At 35.0% G+C, this 21,323-nt stretch overlaps 1 protein-coding gene across 1 annotated transcript; it reads right to left on the bottom strand.

The window, feature by feature from the left end:
• Nucleotides 1–4,669: 4,669 nt before the first annotated feature.
• On the bottom strand, nt 4,670–16,316 carry LOC131954538 (uncharacterized). The gene is made up of 15 exons (XM_059318300.1): nt 16,197–16,316; nt 15,561–15,642; nt 14,704–14,875; nt 14,025–14,092; nt 13,630–13,801; nt 13,371–13,444; nt 10,560–10,731; nt 10,312–10,385; nt 10,011–10,182; nt 8,474–8,544; nt 8,172–8,343; nt 7,377–7,435; nt 6,122–6,293; nt 5,691–5,748; nt 4,670–5,129 (listed from the first exon to the last, which is right to left on the bottom strand). The coding sequence occupies exons 2-15, from the start codon at nt 15,574–15,576 to the stop codon at nt 4,752–4,754; spliced, it is 1,830 nt and encodes a 609-aa protein (XP_059174283.1). The 5' UTR covers nt 15,577–15,642; nt 16,197–16,316; the 3' UTR covers nt 4,670–4,751.
• Nucleotides 16,317–21,323: the final 5,007 nt, after the last annotated feature.

Genomic DNA, 21,323 nt, shown 5'->3' with positions numbered 1-21,323 from the left:
TCCGCAGTGAGATGAAGACCACACCACCACAGTGAGATGAAGACCACACTCCGCAGTGAGATGAAGACCACACCACCACAGTGAGATGAAGACCACACCACCACAGCGAGATGAAGACCACACCACCCTAGTGAGATGAAGACCACACCACCACAGTGAGATGAAGACCACACCACCACAGTGAGATGAAGACCACATCACCACAGTGAGATGAAGACCACACCACCACAGTGAGATGAAGACCACACCACCACAGTGAAAGAAAGACCACACCACCACAGTGAGATGAAGACCACATCACCACAGTGAGATGAAGACCACACCACCACAGTGAACTGAATACCACACCACCACAGTGAAAGAAAGACCACACCACCACAGTGAGATGAAGACCACACCACCACAGTGAACGGAAGACCACACCACCACAGTGAACGGAAGACCACACACCACAGTGAAGGAAAGACCACACCACCACAGCGAGATGAAGACCACACACCACACCAACAGTGACAGACAACAACAACAAAACTGAGCACAACCAACAGCAAGATCTACCTCTATCGCATCACTGGCCACTCTACCAATCAGCATCAGAACGTGGTTGACGCCTCTAAGGACAGGCAGGGGCAAAAGATAAACAGTTTGTTGCAAGCCGACATGGAACATTCCTAGATCAGAACACATCTACATTACACACTGCTGTCGTCGTAACATACAACACGCAACGTACAACATAAAAATACAACACGCAACACTAGAACAACAGCATTAACACGGTGGTTTAACATATAACTAGAAATACAATGTCTTGATTTGCGAATAAGACGTTTATTATTTAGGTTAAAGTTAGTTATTTGGGTACTAGTTTAAGTAAGTAGTTAGGTTTAGAACTTTTTCACAATGTAAATGGTTGAAATCTTTGCAATTCTAAGGTTTGGAAAGGTGTGGCTTGGTGTAGTGGTAGAGCGCATAGTTAAAAACCAGCATATGTCGAGTTCGTGTCTTACGCTGGTTTCTTTAACGTTTCCCTGTCGACTGAGCCCCTTGCCGATTGGTTCTAAGATCTTAGAATAACTGGGCTAGCGGTAAGACCACTTCTTATAATTAAAAAGTTAAGGGAGAGTACATGTGCCAAGGGGCGTAGCGAGAGGGGGGGGGGGGGGCGGGGGGGGGGTGTGGACCGCACCGGGTGACACCATTTAAGGGGGTGAAACCAAGGCAAAAAATAGCAAAATATATAGAGAAAAACTTGAGGGGGGGGGGGTGCAAATCGAAAGTTTGAGGGGGGTGCAAATCGAAAACTTGAGGGGGGGGGGGTGCAAATCTTAAACTTGAAAGTTTGTCCCCGGGAAGGGTCGCAACGCCTCTGGGGGGGGGGTGACACCATTAAGTGCCGCACCAGGTGACACCCGACCTCGCTACGCCACTGCATGTGCCTATCTTAGGCATCCATCATTTTATTACCTTACATATTTTCCGAAAGTGTTTTATCTTACCAAATAATATAACAGGTAGAAACACGGTCATTTTTGAACAAGTCATTTTAGGAATCTGAAACAAATTGCAAAATCGTATTAGCTGTTAAATCAAGATTAGCGCTTTATGGAATAAAGCCGACATAGTCTATTTATTTTGTTTATATACTGTAATGTAATCTGTTGGTCTAAATCTAGATCTAGACCCTGTTTACTTTTCTATGCATCGATGGATAGGCCTAGGGCATACGCCAACGTATCTATTTTTAGGCCTATCTAAATAAAACTGGCTGACCATTCCGTCTATTACTGTTTTTCTGTCGCCTTGAATTTAGAATATGAACTCATCCTACTAATATTAAAGTTTATCCATAAAATCCACGGAAATCTACATCCATACAAACACGACTTCTCTAGCAGAACCTTACGTGCTTGAGTTAAGAGGAAAGAACTTCTAAAACTTCCGTTTGTACTGAGTTTTTTTTTTGTTGGTTTTGGTGCGCAAACGCAGAATTTTAAATTTTAGCCTTACCTACAAATGTATGCAATTTTAAAGCATCTTTTTAAGTTTGATATGGAAGTTTCATAAATGCATAAAAGAAGAAGATAAAATAAAGAACCACTGTTTAAGCCTATATAATATAGATCTACAGCCTTTACATAAAAAGAGAAGCGTTAGTTGTATAAATAGAAATAGGGTCGTGTATAGATGACGTCGCAATCTTAGGGAGGGGGTGGGGGGGGGGGGAGGGACGGTCCACTGACTTGAGCCCGGATTCGAACTCTAGACTCACGGGTTAGCAGTCTACAGCTAGGTGTATACCGAACAGGGTTAAATAATGGGGAGGGGGATGGAGTGGATTTTATGTATCCTATGCTTAATATAGGGTAATGACTTGGGTACGGTGTCTACCAGTGTTAAATGATGGGGTGGGGACGGAAATTGATCAGGGTTAAAAGACCCACAAAAGTAGAACAAAAAAAAACACAATATCAAGTTTTCATGGTCTCATGTTTTAATGGTACAGCACACAAAATGTAAATATTGTATCAGCACAAGCAGCTCATCTGCTGGGGTTGGGTAAAATAATACCATGGTTACAGCAAGACATGGGTCAGTAAAAAACAGAATCAGTGAGGCGTGGACTCAAAATCTGAATATTCAGGCCTAATTTCAATGTTGATGTGTGGACATTTTATTTTCTAATAGACTATAGGCCTACATAATTTAGGTAGATTGTGTGTAAAAAATCACTAGTCTATAAGTAATTTTAATGGTAATTTTAATGCACACACACACACACATATGTATATATATATATATATATATATATATATATATATGTATGTATGTATGTATGTATGTATATATAAATATATATATATATATATATATATATATATATATATATATATATATATATATATATATATATATATATATATATATATATATATATATATATATTTATTTATTTATTTATTTATTTATTTATTTATTTATATTTATATATGTTAAAATGAGAAAGTCAAGTAATGATGCTAGTGGAAGAAAAACTATGATTCCTAAAAGCTATGAATCCTAAAAAATTATTATTCCTAAAAACTATTATTCTTAAAAACTATTATTCCTAAAAAGTAAAAACTATTATTCCTAAAAACTATTATTCCTAAAAACTATTATTACTAAAAACTATTATTCTTAAAAACTATTACTCCTAAACACTATTATTCCAAAAAACTATTGTTCAACTTTTTAAGTTAAATTTTAAGATGTCAGAGGTCCAAAAAAAAAATTGCTGACAAAAATATCACAAAGTTTAATAAGGCACTTTGAAGCATTTTTAACATCTTACAAGATCTAATAATCCAGTTACACGAAACTTTACACATAGAAAGGAACATTACCAATATTAGTTTAATACAACCTCTAGAATAATTTTACAAAGTGTAACACAGATTAGTTTTAAATAATAATGTATGTAAATATAAGTTTATAGCAGTTTTATGTAAACCTAAATAAAATAACATGATTAAAAAGGAAAATATTTTCAATAAATGATAGGTATAATACAATTTTTTTTACAAAGATTTATCTATAAATATGACATTGAAATGAAAACCTTAAGCTTATATTGAATAAATTCACTTTGACAAAACTTTTGAATAATTAGTTTTGCCAGATGTTTCATTTCCATCTTTTCACTTCACATGTCTAGATATCTCATACAAATGGGTAACAGCACTTCATTCTTACTTCTTACAGTGGATTAGCTAAGTGTTATGTCAGAGGCTAATCTATGGGTCACATGCAGGTTAGAAAATATTAATACATCATATTTGTAAACCATATAGTAACATTCTTGTAAACAATACTGTAACATTCTTGTAAACCATATAGTAACATTCTTGTAGCATTCTTGTAAACCATATAGTAACATTCTAGTAAACCATACAGTAACATTCTAGTAAACCATACAGTAACATTCTTGGAAACCATATAGTAACATTCTTGTAGCATTCTTGTAAACCATATAGTAACATTCTTGTAAACAATACTGTAACATTCTTGTAAACAATACTATAACATTCGTGTAAACCATATAGTAACATTCTTGTAAACAATATTAAACATTCTTCCAAACAATAACGTAACATTCGTCCAAACAATACTGTAACATTCTTGTGAACCATTTAGTAACATTTGTGTAAACCATATAGTAACATTCTTGTAAACAATATTGTAAGATTCTTCCAAACAATACTGTAACATTCTTGTAAACCATATAGTAACATTCTTGTTACAAAACAATACTGAAACATTCTTGTAAACCATATAATAAATTAATATAAACAATATTGTAACATTGTTGTAAACAATATTGTAACATTTTAAACTTTCTATTCATAAGCTCTAGCCTTCTCTTAACAACATGCATTAAATAAAGTAAAAAATAAATATAAAGTATCAGACAAACACTTAGATATTACAAATAAATTTCCTTTGTAAAGAGAAGGAAATGTAAAATTATAAATAAACTTTCATCTACTAATTAAAACCCTAAAATAAATCCATTCGGTTTTAAAGTATAACAAAAAAAAAAAAAAAAAAAAAAAAGTGTTTACATGTTGGAGAATAAAATAAGGTTTAAAAATAGAATATCACACATCATATATAAACTTACCTTTAACAGAAATACATGATTTGTTGTTAATATTATAAGTTATTTTGTAGGTATTTTTGTATGTGTATGGTAAATTAAAATAAATTGATTATGATAAATAAGTTCGTATTTGACACTGAATGTCAGCACGGCAAATGGGACACGCTTTCATACCCTCCGCGCACTCACTACAGCAGACCAGGTGACCACACGGCACAAAGGTCATCTCGCACTCCGCGTCCAGACACACTTTACACTGAAGTCTGTCATCACTCCCAGCGTCGGTCAACGCTGGTGCCGCCCCACTTCCTGCTTCACTGGCCACCTCTGGTGGTCCTGTGTGAGTAGTTTCAAGTGACGCCAACACAGTACTGGTCAGCTCCTCGACAGAGGTGAATGCTGGGATGGTTTGTTTGGCTGCCACTACCTGCCTGACCAACTCTTCTGGAATGTCCAGTTCCACAACACGCCTGATGATGTCTTCAAGCTAAAAATAGAATTTCAAATACATTACTTGATATGTAAGCTGTTCTGTATATGTAACACATATGGTTACCAGCCAAGGGGGGATAACAAATAAAGTTTTAATTCATTGAGTTGCGGCCCCTGTGGGGCCGTAGCCCTGTTGATGTAGTTGTGTTGCATGCTCTTGTGAGCGATTTTACATGGGACTGTGGGTAGTTACGTGCCTAGCTGTGTCAGTGACATGCAAGGCTGCTGTCTGTGGACACGGTGACGGTACCAAGATGTAACCTAATGAAGGGCTACAGTTCTTTTTTACAGTCTTCCCTGTTTTCTTTTTGGTTTTCCTGTTCGTTTGGTATTCATCTGTAACCGTCAAACTACTGTTGTGCTGCATCGCCGTCATGGCTCGATGCCGTGAATAAAGCCAGTACTTGACAACAACTGTCGGTGTCAGTGTGTTCTAAATCTCAGGGTCAGCCCGTCTTAACCACAACACCTTAGTGGGTAAAAGCATTCCCACTGAGTGAAGGTTACATATAATTAGAATATTTTTTGGCAAAAATTAGCAAAATTTGTTACTTACCTCAAGGTCAGATTTGTGATCTTGTTTCACATCCAAGGAGCGAGCAACAATCAATATTCTGTGGGTAATGTAATACTCATTTAAAAACATGTGTGTGTGCATGCGTGTGTTCGTGTGTCCACGGGGCTAATGAAGTAGAGTTCACCTGTGCATATGAAAGGATAGTGTGGTCAGACTATGTCCAGCCACATTTACTTTCCTTGACAGGTACCCAACAAAGAAGGGTGGGTTCAAGCACATCCTATGGACTTAACCCCAGGATCCAACTCCAGATTCTCAGGTTAAATATATCAAAGACTTCAATTTTGCAGCACTCAATGTATTTCCAGTTTCCAAAAGCAACTAAGTAACTCACTCTTAAGAATGAAATCAATCACAGTACATAACACAGAAGCTTATAATAAACCAAGAAGCAAAAAAACCAGTTTAACCTTTCAGAGCCAGGCTTAGGAATTTTCCAGAACTTGTGGTCCAGGTTATGCTTGTTGCCATGGTAACAACCATCACACAGGTCATAGTCAGGGCACTGAGTACATTTCCACCTGACACCTGTTATACCCTCTGTGTTGCATTCATCACAGGTAATAAAAGGGTGTTTCACACCTGTGATCAAGAGAAGCCCTTCTTTAAAACAAGTTAATAAAAAGTCTAGTGACAATTTAAGCGCAATTTCCTTATGTTATCCATAACAATTTTAAATCGAGATAAAATCATAGCTCCTCCTCCTTCGCCTGCGTCTCGCGCAGTTCGCTGCTAAGCCAGCCAGGTCACATGATTTACCCTCCTTTCCTTTGCCTTCCACTGCCTATTTTGCTATATAGTACTGTAATGTATTATGTATAATGTAATTTTAAATAATGGGGACGTGTAGGGGGTGTTTAGTTGTCACGCTTTTAAAAAAAATTTTGTGACCGAACGAAAGGATATTTTTGAAAACTTTCTTGGCAATATTGTTCTAAATTATGGCAGGAATCGATTGGTAAATGTTTCAAGTCGCTAAGTGGTCTGGTTGCCGAGATATGGGCCAAAAACTGCATTTTTTTGAGGTTTTTTTGGCTTTTCCGGGAAATCCAGGAATAAAAACCCGGGAATTTTTTAGGCCTATGTTCATCCTCGGAACTTGCTTAACATATTTGCTTTTGGAACTAGTCCTCGATATTGCTTCGTTGAGGAGGAGATACGACTTAAAGACGACTTAAAGACGACTTAAAGCTGCGGACACACATCCATCCATCCATTCCCAGAAATGACGAGTTAATAAACGCAATTCTCCAGAATGGAAATTGCGCTAAAAAATTTGGACTCGGTTTTGATTGAATTTTTTTGAAAGCTACTTGAATTAATTCTTTTTTTCTTTTCCATTAATTTAACTCTACAAAATGACTGTTTTTTGTTGTTTTTTTTAACTAATATGCCCTTTTCTTTAAACACAATTTTACAAGTTAAATATAATATCTGAACTCGCCTATCGATATTTAACTATAATACATTTCAAAATTTATTTTACGTTAATACAATTTCCCATGTACCAGCTTGTATTTTACAAAGAATAGATTTAATAAAAATAAATTCTACTTACAATTTGGCTATAATACATTTCAAAATTTATTTTACGTTAATACAATTTCCCATGTACCAGCTTGTATTTTACAAAGAATAGATTTAATAAAAATAAATTCTACTTACAATTTGGCAAACTTTGATCAGACATCAGTTGGTTTTCTGAGCGAGGAGGTTCAACGATTCTGTGATGATATGAATAAATTGTTTTCTAAGAAACGCTTTCCTTTTTTAATCAACTGCGTTTTTTTTAAATAAACAGTCTTCTTTTCTAATAAACTGCTTCCTTTTTTAATATACTGTTTTTTAACAATGTGTTATTGAATAAACTGTTTTCCTTTCTAATCAACTTGTCATTGACGCCAATTTCAGCCTGCTTTTCTTTTTAGATTTGCTTCCATAGCCTTTGTCCAAACAAAAACAAACTACAAGGCAGCAGTTGTTTGATTTTGGAGTTGTCTCTCCTAGAAGAGTGGCTGTCTACAGCTATCGAACCTAATCTGCCCGAGGATTTGAACTCGGGACTTTTCAGTTTAGTAACCATGAGCTTTACCGCTTTACTAGACCACGCAGACCCCAAACTGTTTTCAAATTAGCTGTTTTCTTTTCTGATAATCTGTTTTCTTTTCAAATAAAATTTTTCCCAATAAACAGCTTTTTAATCAACTGTTTTCTTTTTTAAATAAACTTTTTTCTTTTCTAATAAACGGTTTTCCAATAAACTGTTTTTTAAGAAACTGTTTTCTTTTTTGACTGTTTTTTAATATACCTGTTCTTTTAATCAAATGCATTCTAATAAACATAGTCTAGTACTTGCTAGTTCAGCCAATAATTTAATAAAGCTTCAAATCATAAATGTTAAAAGAACTATTTACTAAAATGGGTGATTTGAGTTTATTTAATAATAGGTAATATAATGACCTTTCTGCACCCGACTTGACGATCTTAAAGAATGCATGATCCGGAGAATGTTTGCCATATTTGAAACACTCATCACACAGGTCATAATCAATACACTGAGAACATTTCCATCTCACACCACTAAAGCCTTTTGTTTGGCATTCATCACACGTTGTTGTTGGATGTGTATCTACTGATGACAAAAACAATTTTTAAACAACGATTTTAAACTATTTTTGATTCATACTTTTTAACATTTTTTAAAAGTTGTTTCTTTCCTTTTAATGTTTAACTAAATTTTAAGTACTTTTCAGTTTACTTACTATCAACCTGTTGTCCCTCTCTATTTTGGTTAGTATTAACAAGGTATGTTGAGCTATTTACTGTGACTCTTCTGAAAGGTTTTTAATGTATTGTTATAAAAAATACGTTTATGATTTTGTTTTTTAACAACGGTTAATAATATATAAAAATAGGTTAAATGGGGGTCGGCGTGGTCGAGTCGGTAAAAGCTCATGGTTGCTAAACCGAAAAGTCTCGAGTTCGAACCCTCGGGCAGATGAGGCTCGTTAGCTGGGGACAGCAACTCTTCTAGGAGAGACAACTCCAAAATTAAACAACTGCTGCCTTGTAGTTTGTTCTTGGTTGGACAAAGGCTATGGAAGCAAATCCAAAAAAGAAAAGCAGGCTGAAACCGGAGTCAATGGCCTCAATGGCGCATAACCAGTTGACACGTAACGCTTAATTGTGTTGGAGGCGTGGTCGAGTCGGCAAAAAGCTCATGGTTGATAAATTCGAACAAAGTCTCGAGTTCAAACCCACTGGCAGATAAATCTCGATCCCCTTCAACACTAATAATTAAGAACGAAGAAGAAAAAGAAGGTTAAATGTGTTCTAAAAGGAAACTTTTAATATAGAATTTTCATAAGCCATAGTTATATTATTATTTCATTTAATGTTTTATTACAGGTCTATTATTCAAACTAATTAAAATTATTCATAACCACCTTTTACTAGAAACAAAAAACATATTTTTAAGACTTCATTCTTTTTTTTGGTTCCTATAAATATATATATAAACTCAAACGCCTAAAACATTTACCTACACTAAAGTTTCACAAATTTATTTTGTAGGCTAATAATTACATCCCAAATCTATGTTTTAAATATTCTTATATAACAATGGCTATTCGGGATATAGACATGATTTTAAATCCATTTTTAATTACTTAAACTTTTTAAAATCAAATAGATGTCTCGTAGAAAAAAAAGAATTGCATACCAAGTGAATGGCAAACAATGTGTGTATAATAGTGGGAATACTATTAGTACTTTAGAAATCCATATTCGTTTTTTGAGAATCAGAAATAGTGTAACTAACTACTTCGGGTCAACGGAAATTACTCAAAATTTTACATATATGTGAAATTTCATTTTACTATGTGAAACAGTAGGCCTACTCAAGTTAAAGGCTTTTGAAAACTATAAGTAGAATAGGTTCAACTTCCAGTTACTAAAAAACTACAAAATTGATATAATACTTATAATATTATATATGAAATTTCATCAACCTAGCTGTAACGGTACTCAAGTTATCGTGTTTACAGACATATATTCACATACGCAGACATAAGGAAAGAATTGCAAAGCCCAGTTTTTCTGACTCGATTACACGTAAAAAACTGAAATTTTGATAAATCTGCATTTATAATTTTTGCCCGATTAAAATAAGTCCCCTATATATGATGAAGCACTGAGGTGTAAAACAATGAAAACTGTCAAAATTGCATGTAATTTTTGTGTACGATTACAATACTTCCTCTATATTCTGTGTACGGGAAAGTAAAAATGAGTTCTAACCTTGCTGCCAAGGGTTGAGTGATCCGCCTAAATTGGTGCTCTGGAAAATGTTTCTTATTTCTAAAACAGGTACCACACAGATCAAAGTCTGCACACTGAAGACATTTCCATCGCACACCTCGAATATTTAGTACCTTGCATTCATCGCAGGTAATATTTGGGTGTATGATATCTGTAAAAGAGAAAAAATTTATTAAGACTATAACTGTGGGCTTGACATTTTTTTCTTTAACAACTGGCTATATGTATAGATAGTTGTTGTTTTTTGTTTAGTTATTTAATACACTTTAATTTTACTCACTTGAATAATTTGATTGATCTGCCCCAATATGATCAGAGCTGATTGGCTGTGCTGATCGAGGTGACACAATTACCCTGCAATATTTTCTTTACATTATGATATGCACAATTAATTTACAATTAAAACAATGAGATCACTTAATAAAGTAAAAAGTGAATAGCTAAAAACCTTGAAAAAAAAAACTGCTTAATATCACAGTCCTAAGTAATTTCTAAAAAAAATAAAACAATTATAAAATGGATATTTACCCCTGTACCCCTGGCTGAACAATTTTTCTAAACTTGTGATCAAGAGAGTGCTTGTTGCTATTGTAGCAAACTTCACACAGATCATAGTTAACACACTGAGCACAGTTCCATCTCACACCCACAATGCCTTCTGTGTTGCAGCCATCACAGGTTATATTTGGGTGTGTCACAACTGTCAATAATTATTGGATTTAAGGATTCAACTTTGAACACAAAAAAATTAAATTTTCCAAGTTCTGTAAGAAAAATATATTACTATCTTTGAGATAACAAGAGATTTATAGATTAATTAGTATTTTTCTTAGTTCACACTATAAGTATAGTAGCCATTTTAAAGCAACATCCTACCACTCTCTAATAGAGTTCATCACCATGACTTCTTTGTTTGAAGCCCCTGAGGATCAAAGTGCTGCAGCTACACATCTCCACCAGACTTTGGGCAGCTCTCTTTAGCTGAGCACAAGGAAACCCTGCAGCCCTTGCTTCACCTCCTTCAGTCCTTACTGTTCTGGTCAGCTAACTTTTCCCCTGGGAGTTCCAGTTTAATGCTTGCCATTTTATCCTTGTCCCTTCTCATGGGCTTTAATGACTGGTAATCAGCTGGTGTTATGTGGTATTCAGCAGGTCTCCTTTTGAGATTGTGTCTGGCCATCTTATCTTAATCTTATATGACAGGTTTATCTGGCAAGTAGCTTACAATGTCCAGTAATCTTTGCTATGACCAGTAGGTTTACAATGTCCAGTGATCTTTGCTGTGACCAGTAGGTTTACAATGTCCAGTGATCTTTGCTGTGACCAGTAGGTTTACAATGTCCAGTGATCTTTGCTGTGACCAGTAGGTTTACAATGTCCAGTGATCTTTGCTATGACCAGTAGGTTTACAATGTCCAGTGATCTTTGCTATGACCAGTAGGTTTACAATGCCCAGTGATCTTTGCTGGGACCAGAAGTTTCCAATGTCCAGTGATCTTTGCTGTGACCAGTAGGTTTACAATGTCCAGTGATCTTTGCTGTGACCAGTAGGTTTACAATGTCCAGTGATCTTTGTTAGGACCAGTAGGTTTACAATGTCCAGTGATCTTTGCTGTGACCAGTAGGTTTACAATGTCCAGTGATCTTTGTTATGACCAGTAGGTTTACAATGTCCAGCAATTTTTGCTATGACCAGTAGGTTTACAATGTCCAGCGATCTTTGCTGTGACCAGTAGGTTTACAATGTCCAGTGATCTTTGCTGTGACCAGTAGGTTTACAATGTCCAGTGATCTTTGCTATGACCAGTATGTTTTACAATGTCCAGTGATCTTTGCTATGACCAGTAGGTTTCCAATGCCCAGTGATCTTTGCTGGGACCAGTAGGTTTCCAATGTCCAGTGATCTTTGCTGTGACCAGTAGGTTTACAATGTCCAGTGATCTTTGTTAGGACCAGTAGGTTTACAATGTCCAGTGATCTTTGCTGTGACCAGTAGGTTTACAATGTCCAGTGATCTTTGTTATGACCAGTAGGTTTACAATGTCCAGCAATTTTTGCTATGACCAGTAGGTTTACAATGTCCAGCGATCTTTGCTGTGACCAGTAGGTTTACAATGTCCAGTGAATTTAGCTATGACCAGTAGGTTTAAAATGTCTAGTGATCTTTGCTGTGACCAGTAGGTTTACAATGTCCAGCGATTTTTGTTATGACCAGTAGGTTTAAAATGTCTAGTGATCTTTGCTGTGACCAGTAGGTTTACAATGTCCAGTGATCTTTGTTATGACCAGTAGGTTTACAATGTCCAGCGATTTTTGCTATGACCAGTAGGTTTACAATGTCCAGCGATCTTTGCTGTGACCAGTAGGTTTACAATGTCCAGTGAATTTAGCTATGACCAGTAGGTTTAAAATGTCTAGTGATCTTTGCTGTGACCAGTAGGTTTACAATGTCCAGCGATTTTTGTTATGACCAGTAGGTTTAAAATGTCTAGTGATCTTTGCTGTGACCAGTAGGTTTACAATGTCCAGTGATCTTTGTTATGACCAGTAGGTTTACAATGTCCAGCGATTTTTGCTATGACCAGTAGGTTTACAATGTCCAGCGATCTTTGCTGTGACCAGTAGGTTTACAATGTCCAGTGAATTTAGCTATGACCAGTAGGTTTAAAATGTCTAGTGATCTTTGCTGTGACCAGTAGGTTTACAATGTCCAGTGATCTTTGCTATGACCAGTAGGTTTACAATGTCCAGCAATCTTTGCTGTGACCAGTAGGTTTACAATGTCCAGTGAATTTAGCTATGACTAGTAGGTTTACAATGTCTAGTGATCTTTGCTGTGACCAGTAGGTTTACAATGTCCAGTGATCTTTGCTATGACCAGTAGGTTTACAATGTCCAGTGATCTTTGCTATGACCAGTAGGTTTACAATGTCCAGTGATCTTTGCTGTGACCAGTAGGTTTACAATGTCCAGTGATCTTTGCTATGCCCAGTAGGTTTACAATGTCCAGTCATCTTTGCTGTAACCAGTAGGTTTACAATGTCCAGCGATCTTTGCTATGACCAGTAGGTTTACAATGTCCAGCGATCTTTGCTATGACCAGTAGGTTTACAATGTCCAGTGATCTTTGTTATTATTCTGGTATACACTAGTGCTGAACTTACCCAGGGACACCATAAGGTAAAGATTTCAATTTGAACTTCAGGTGCCTAGGTAAGTAGATGCTTAAGTCACTGACTGATCTCTTAAACGTATCACCTCACTTTCTATGTGGTAAGATGTGTTTGTTAATTCTGCCTGGCAAAAAATAACAAATAGGCATCAGACCGTTATACTCACTCTGAAGTGCTTGTCTAGTTGCTTGACTTCGTTCACTGTTCACTGGTTGTCTAGATCGTGGTGCCGTAATTACACTGAAATTTTTTTTTTTAACTTGCATTATTTATTGACAAAGCTATGTATTGCTGTAAAACCTACAAAAAGTAACATAAGTTTAATACAATATTTAAAGCATAACTACACAATTGTGTAGACAAATTGTAATTATTTTTTCAAACTGTATACATCTTTAAAAGTTTAAACAAGAAGCACAACCAACCCTTCTACTCGTGGCTTGACTATCTTCCAGAAAACATGGTCCAGGAAATGTTTGTTGTCCTTGTAGCACTCATCACAGAGGTCATAGTTGAAACACTGGGTACATTTCCATCTCACGCCTCTAAAGCCTTTTGTTTGGCATTCATCACACGTTGTTGTTGGATGTGTTGCGTCTGACAATAAACACATATTTTTATTTAGTTTTTCACGTTATGTTCAAATTTTATAGCATACATCTAAAATCTTCACATATGAAGGAAAGTGAGGTAATCTCTATCAAAACAGTAATTTTTATCAGCAGTTTTAAGAAACCAATCTCCATATTTTGTATTTGATAAATACATATATTACGCACAAACAACAAGCAAGGATTAAAAATATTTTTTTAGCCCTCACAAATTTCTTGCTCTGGTCCACTTTGGTCCGTGGTTACTTTGTGTGTAGACCTAGGCGATGATACAACTCTGTAATATTTTTTTAATGTGCTGATTATTTACTACTTATGTATTCCTGAGCAACAAAAATTATAACTGAATTGTAAGTTTCTTTCAAATCTTTAAGAAAAAAAAATTAAAGCTACTTAAGCTATGTAACCTGTTAAGAAGTTTCTCTAAGATAATTGTCCTATTTATCATGAAATTTCATTTTTTAAATTTCATATAAATCTATATTTGTAAAGATTTTATACAACAGTATTTTTCAATTGGATTTTCTTTTAGAATAAATTAATCCAGGGCTTGTCAAGTTACTGAAAGCTAGTCCCCAATGTTTAGATCTTGATACTCAATATAAGGATTAATTAAAACATGGTTTACATATAAGGTTAAATATACCACTATATAAATAGGCTTTGCTGCAAAATAAGGCTTCATAAACACACAATCCAATATAATAACCTGTTTTTTAATAAAGTTACTAATGTAATGACATTTTTGTCTAATAAAATATAATTTTCCTACATGTTTTCTGATAATATATTACAATGTTTCTTGGATCAATAATGAGTAAACCTGCTTTATTGTGAAATTGTTGATAAAAATATATCAGTTAAAAATTATTTTACACAGTTTCTGACCTTTCTGAGCCAGGCGACACAATCTTCCAGAAAACATGGTCCAGGAAATGTTTGTTGTCGTTGTAGCACTCATCACAAAGGTCATAGTTGAAACACTGGGTACATTTCCATCTCACGCCTCTAAAGCCTTTTGTTTGGCATTCATCACACGTTGTTGTTGGATGTGTTGCGTCTGACAATAAACACATATTTTTATTTATTTATTCTCTAATAATTGCATTAAGGGTAAACTTTTAATCAGTAAATATTCAGTGAAAATCAAAGCAATCAGTAAATAGAATGACTACAGTTGTAATTTAATTCCAACTTAGAATTTACAATATTTACAACACTTTAAAATATCTGTTTGAAATGTGAATGATTGCTTCTTTTTACCAAATAATAATGTAACCAAAGGTGTAGTTCTTCTTCAAATTTACTTATTGTCATGTCATAAAAGAATATACATCTATTATATATGCCTAGGCACTATGTATTAGTCCTGTAGGGCTACATGTTTAAATTATAAAAGCAGATACTTCAGAATTGTTATGACCATTACATTTCCATGCACCCACCCCCTCTCCTCAATATAGGTCTACATTTGTTGTACACTGGTGATAAATTCTATTATGTACGCTATTTGCACAACGAAGTTTAAAATAATTTCTTCGCATTTTTTTACAGCCTTGTTAGCTAAAGGTGATATTAAGGATTGAAGTAGGCTAAGGCTTAATTATTTATACATTAAAAACTATTATTCTAGTTTACTAGTTGTACATCAACTAATTTTCCAATTGAAATTTATAAGGTTAGGCACCCTTAAGATATTTTAAAACAATTTATAGTAAAATTTAAAACAATGATCACTTGTTTACCTTGGTTGGTCATCATCCTTTGTTTCTTGATCTCCGATGTACCTCTGTTTCACATGTTGACATTCTGATTTAAACGAAACATCTGTTAGACAAATTAGAAAAAGATTTAAACTACACATCCGTTCGACGAATTAGAGAAACATTTAAACTACACATCTGTTTGACAAATTAGAGAGAGATGTTCTGGAGTTTTCCATTCACAGTTTCTTCCAGGCATCCCTCGGGGGGGGGGAGCTTCCCCCCCCCCCCCCCCCGAAATTTTTTTACCGCCCCCCCCCCCCCCCCGAACGAAATGAAATTTATATAATTTATATAGACAATATATACTTTTAACAGTGTCCGCCCCCTGAAAATTTCAAGTGCCCCCCCGGAGAAAAAAGTCTGGAAGAAACACTGTTTCCGTTGGGGGTGTTGAATAAAATCAGCTAAACAATTGAGAATGTAATTAGGTTAGGTCTTACGCTAGCATGGCAGTAGATGGAAGGTAATCTATTGATTTAAGTACGTAGAATCAGCCTAGGCTAGTAATGTGAAAAGAAGGTGCCTCATTAAATTTTAGTAATTAGATCTATTTCACATTTTAAGGAAGATTTATGTTTTGAAAGTTACAAAAATGTTTCAGTTCCATTTATGTACCTGTTTTTAAACAATTGTATTAGAACTTTTCCGTAATAAATAAAGATGCAACAAAGTTTGTTTACTTCAGCAGCCATCTTGTTTAGGAGGTTGTTTTTTTTGGTAAACTAATAGCGGGAGATTCAGGGGAAGCCACTCTATTTTACAAATGGCTGCTGTTTAAATAGTAAATATTTAATATAATATTACTGCAAACACTGCTGTTTAAAGTTAATTTCTGGCCTATAGTAGGGCCTATTGCTATATTAAGCCATTGATTTTGGATTATTATTCAATTATCTAGGCCTATAATAATATTAATATATTTGACACAAATATATCACAATATCAATATTATATATACTTAGCCTATACTTCTATTATTACTATTAAAGCCTTAACAATGTGGCAACTTTACTAGCCTCAGCCGATTTTACGTAGGCCTACCTCTATGTTCTATATTATATTAGTAATTAGGCCTAGTTACTACCTAAAATAAAATAGATTACCAAGTTAACTTACTAATCTAATAATAATTATGCCTATAGTATAGGCCCTATACTAATACTAGATATCTAGATCTATGGGTAATCTATCGTTTTGGGTACGTAAAATCGCCCGTGGCTATTTATGTACGAACACGTTACCTCATTGTCAAGGCTTTAATAGAAATATATTGTCATACTTTTGTGTCAAATATTATAGATAAATGAATAATAAACCTAAATCAATGGCTAAATATATCGATTTAGGCCAGAAATTAACTTTAAACAGCAGTGTCTGAGAGCAAGATTTGCTATATAAACAGCAGCCATTTGTAAAATAGAGTGGCTTCCCCCTGAATCTGGCGCTAAAAGCTTATAATAAAATACTTAAAAAAAACTTTTTAAAAAACCACGTTTTTCTTGTGGACTAAAAAGTAGAAAATAACTATTTACATACATTTGATGACAAAAAACGTGGGTACGTTCACCATCAAATTTCCCGACCCATCTGCCCGACCCACGTTTTTTGTCATCAAATGTATGTAAATAGTTATTTTCTACTTTTTAGTCCACAAGAAAAACGTGGTTTTTTAAAAAGTTTTTTTTAAGTATTTTATTTTCTCCTTTTTAGTCCGTTGCTACACATGAAAAACGTGGTTTTTAAAAAAGTTTTTTATATAGTTTATTTTCTACTTTATCTAATGACTTGATTAAGTATGAATTGACTAAGTGTTTATAAATACACGGACTAAAAAAATCTTGAGCGACCAGGATTCGAACCTGGGTTGTCGCGGCCACAACGCGAAGTACTAACCACTATACGATCACGGCCAGCGCGCTCACATCGATTGGGGCCGAAGTAACTGTGTCTATAAGCCTCCAGTCTTGTCGGTATCTTTAGAAATCATGTCCTCAATTTTATGGTCCTTGGGGCGTAATTAAATTAAGCTAATTACCGTCTCTAATTGCTAGTTTTTATGATTGCATCTGAAATTGTTAGGCGAAAGTAGCCTACATGCCAAATTTCAGATCTATTGAGCAATCAGAAGTGGGTTAATTTTCGATGTCAATTTTAACAACAAACACACGCGAAGCTGAGTTAATAAAAACGTGTTAAAAAAAAAACGTGTTAAAAATAAAACTTAGACAAGATGGCTGCTATAGTAAATGAGCATGGTTGCATCTGTTGGAAACATGGCTAGTCTTCATTTATTACTGAAAAGTTTTAATTCAATTGTTTAAAAACAGGTACATAAATGAATCAAGGAAACATTTTTGAATTTTTTAAAACATAAATCCTCCTCAAAGTGTGAAATAATTATTAAAATTTAAGGAGTCACCTGTTTTTCACATTACAAATTGCGGGCGATTTTACGTACCCAAAACGATAGATTACCGACCGATCTATGTACTAAATGTATACTACTAACTATTGTATACATTACTATCATTATATAAATATATATTAGTCTAGGCTAGACTCTAGATGTTTAGTCTATATCTAAACTTAACGAAACTAGATCTCTAGATCTATGATAACTAGAACTAGAAAATAGGTTGCGTTTGCAGGATCCGGAGAAAAAAATATTGGAAATTTCCATAAGAATATAGTCTTATAGATCTAGATCTAGCAAGTTATTTATATAGCTAATGGGAATCCCCTACGCTAGCCATTTCCTGTTTACATAAAAAAACTTTGGATAAAGAAATATTTTAAAAAGTAGAAGTGATCTCCCCTAAACTTTCACGTAAACGATTGTATTCCTTATTCTTGTGTAACACTTAGTAACAGTAAGGTAATAAGGAAATGGAACTTACAGGACTAATTGAAATGTTTTTTTTATTATTTTTTTTTCAATACTTAAATGTTTTAAAACAGAAAAAAAATGATTGCGCACACAATGAACGCAAACAGAGTGAGTGTAATAGAGCGGAAAATCGGTACTTTCTGAAGGATAAACTTGATTACCTTTTTTAGAAAAAAAAATTAAAATTGCGTAAGTTGGATACTACTTACGGTCACCGGGAATCACTCTCTTCTTCTTCTTCGTTCTTACTTTTTAGTGTTGAAAGGGATCAAGCCTTATCTGTCAGATGGTTTGAACTCAAGACTTTTTCGAATTTATCAACCATGACTTTTTGCCTATTCGACCACGCCTCCATCACAATTAAAGATACGTGTCAACTGGTTAGGCGCCATTGAGGCCATTGACTCCTATTTGAGCCTAGTTTTCTTTTTTGGATTTGCTCCCATAACCTTTGTCCAACCAAGAACAAACTACAAGGCAGCAGTTGTTTAATTTAGGAGTTGTCTCTCCTAGAAGAGTGGCTGTCCCCAGATAACGAGCCTCATCTGCCTGAGGGACGAACTCGAGATTTTGCGGTTTAGCAACCATGAGCTTTACCGACTCGATCACGCTGACCACTGGAAATCACTCAAAATTTGAAAGTTTATAAGCCTAAGTATGAAATTTCGGCTAGCTAAATATAACAGTAAACAAAAGTGGCTTTTTTTTTAGAAACTAGAAATAGTGTAAAGAACCACTTCCAGGTATCGGATGTCACACAAAATTTAAAGGTGACCCAAATTTCGTCTGCGGCTCTAAAGTTATCGTGTTCTCACGGAAATAGAGTAAAGTGCATTTTCCGACTAACGGAAATCGTTAAAAAGTTGAGAGTATTCTCATCGAATCCCTAAAGTTTCATGCCCCTCGGATGAACGGTGTCAACCCGCATCAGACTTTTTATTTATAGACCGTAATTAGATAAAAAGCGCTTCACCGCACGGGAACCGCCCTACCGAAATCTAATTTCTTTTTCGCAGAAACATTATATAATATTGTTTTCTAATTTATAAAATAAATGTCTATGATTGAACAAAGCTATAAATCTCAGGAAAAAATCATTCACGTGAATATTGCACAGTTAAATAAAATAATCGTCTCTTTTGGTGTTAATTTCTTAATCTCGTGTTGTGCCACATACTTAATCTCGTGGTTTGCCACATACTTAATCTCGTGTCGTGTCACATACTTAATCTCGTGTCGTGTCACATACTTAATCTCGTGTCGTGTCACATACTTAATCTCGTGTCGTGTCACATACTTAATCTCGTGTCGTGTCACATACTTAATCTCGTGTCGTGTCACATACTTAATCTCGTGTCGTGTCACATACTTAATCTCGTGTCGTGCCACATACTTAATCTCGTGTCGTGTCACATACTTAATCTCGTGTCGTGTCACATACTTAATCTCGTGTCGTGTCACATACTTAATCTCGTGTCGTGTCACATACTTAATCTCGTGTCGTGTCACATACTTAATCTCGTGTTGTGTCACATACTTAATCTCGTGGTGTGCCACATATTCTCGTGGTCCACCACCACCACATACTATTGAAATTTAAAAAAAAAAATTTAAGGTTTAGTTAAAGATCTCAATGTTCTTCAGAGTCTCTTAGTTAGTGGCAGAATTGTAGTTTACATTTTAAACAAGTTAAACAACTAGTTAGTTATCTAGTCAACTTTTTATAAACAATAGCTAAAGTCTGTAAAGAAACGAATATAAACTTATATCAACAACGATTGTCTGTTAAATAGGAAAATATTCTAATATGTTTTAATATGTTTTTAATATTGAATTCAACAATATAGGCCTACCCGGTAGTTTTTTTTTTAAATTAAGAGCACAAATAATTTTTTTAAACATATTTAAATGACAATACAAAGAAGTGGTCTTCACTATAAAATTCAAATGTTTATTATCGAATACTTGCATGCAGGCGAACTGAACCAGCGGTGAAATTAATTAGTACAAGATAATAATAAATAAATAATAATAATAAAACAATTGAGTCCAAATACGGAGATTATTTAGAAAACAGACAATCATATGTTACTTTACGGAAATGAATTACAAAACAAGCATATTCATATAAGCAGATTATTTAGAAAAAATAACATTTCCTGTAAGAAGATTATTTACAAAACAATTGTATTTTCCTACACGGAGATCATTTAGAAAACTAACCAATACAATTTTCACTCTAGAACGGCTCCATTCGTTATGTGACAACTGTAAATTTGCTCCACTTGTATGTTATAGTGTCGCATCTTAGTTGATTATAAAATACCACTAGCCTAGACAGAAATACTTCAGTAGCATCACATGAACTGGAGCCTAGACAACACTAGCCTAGACGGTAATGCAACAGCAGTATCACATGAACTGGAGCCTTAACAACAAATGCCTGCCTCACCCGCCCTCTAAAACCACCACCCTTATCCATACCCACGCTACAATCTAAGTTTAAAGACCAACACAAAACAGCCGTCCATCACAAAACAGCCGTCTATTACGAAACAGCCGTCCATCACAAAACGGCCGTCCATCACAAAACAGCCATCCATCACAAAACAGCCGTCCATCACCAAACGGCGGTCCATCACAAAACGGCCGTCCATCACAAAACAGCCGTCCATCACAAAACGGCCGTCCATCACAAAACTGCCGTCCATCACAAAACGGCCGTCCATCACCAAACGGCGGTCCATCACAAAACGGCCGTCCATCACAAAACAGCCGTCCATCACAAAACGGCGGTCCATCACCAAACGGCCGTCCATCACCAAACGGCGGTCCATCACAAAACGGCCGTCCAT

Source organism: Physella acuta, unplaced genomic scaffold, assembly GCF_028476545.2.
Source record: "Physella acuta isolate Inbredline_101_S28 unplaced genomic scaffold, ASM2847654v3 ptg001010l, whole genome shotgun sequence".
Taxonomy (NCBI): Eukaryota; Metazoa; Mollusca; class Gastropoda; family Physidae; genus Physella; species Physella acuta.
The sequence above is the reverse complement of the archived record's forward strand: the minus strand, read 5'-3'. Positions and strand labels throughout refer to the sequence as shown.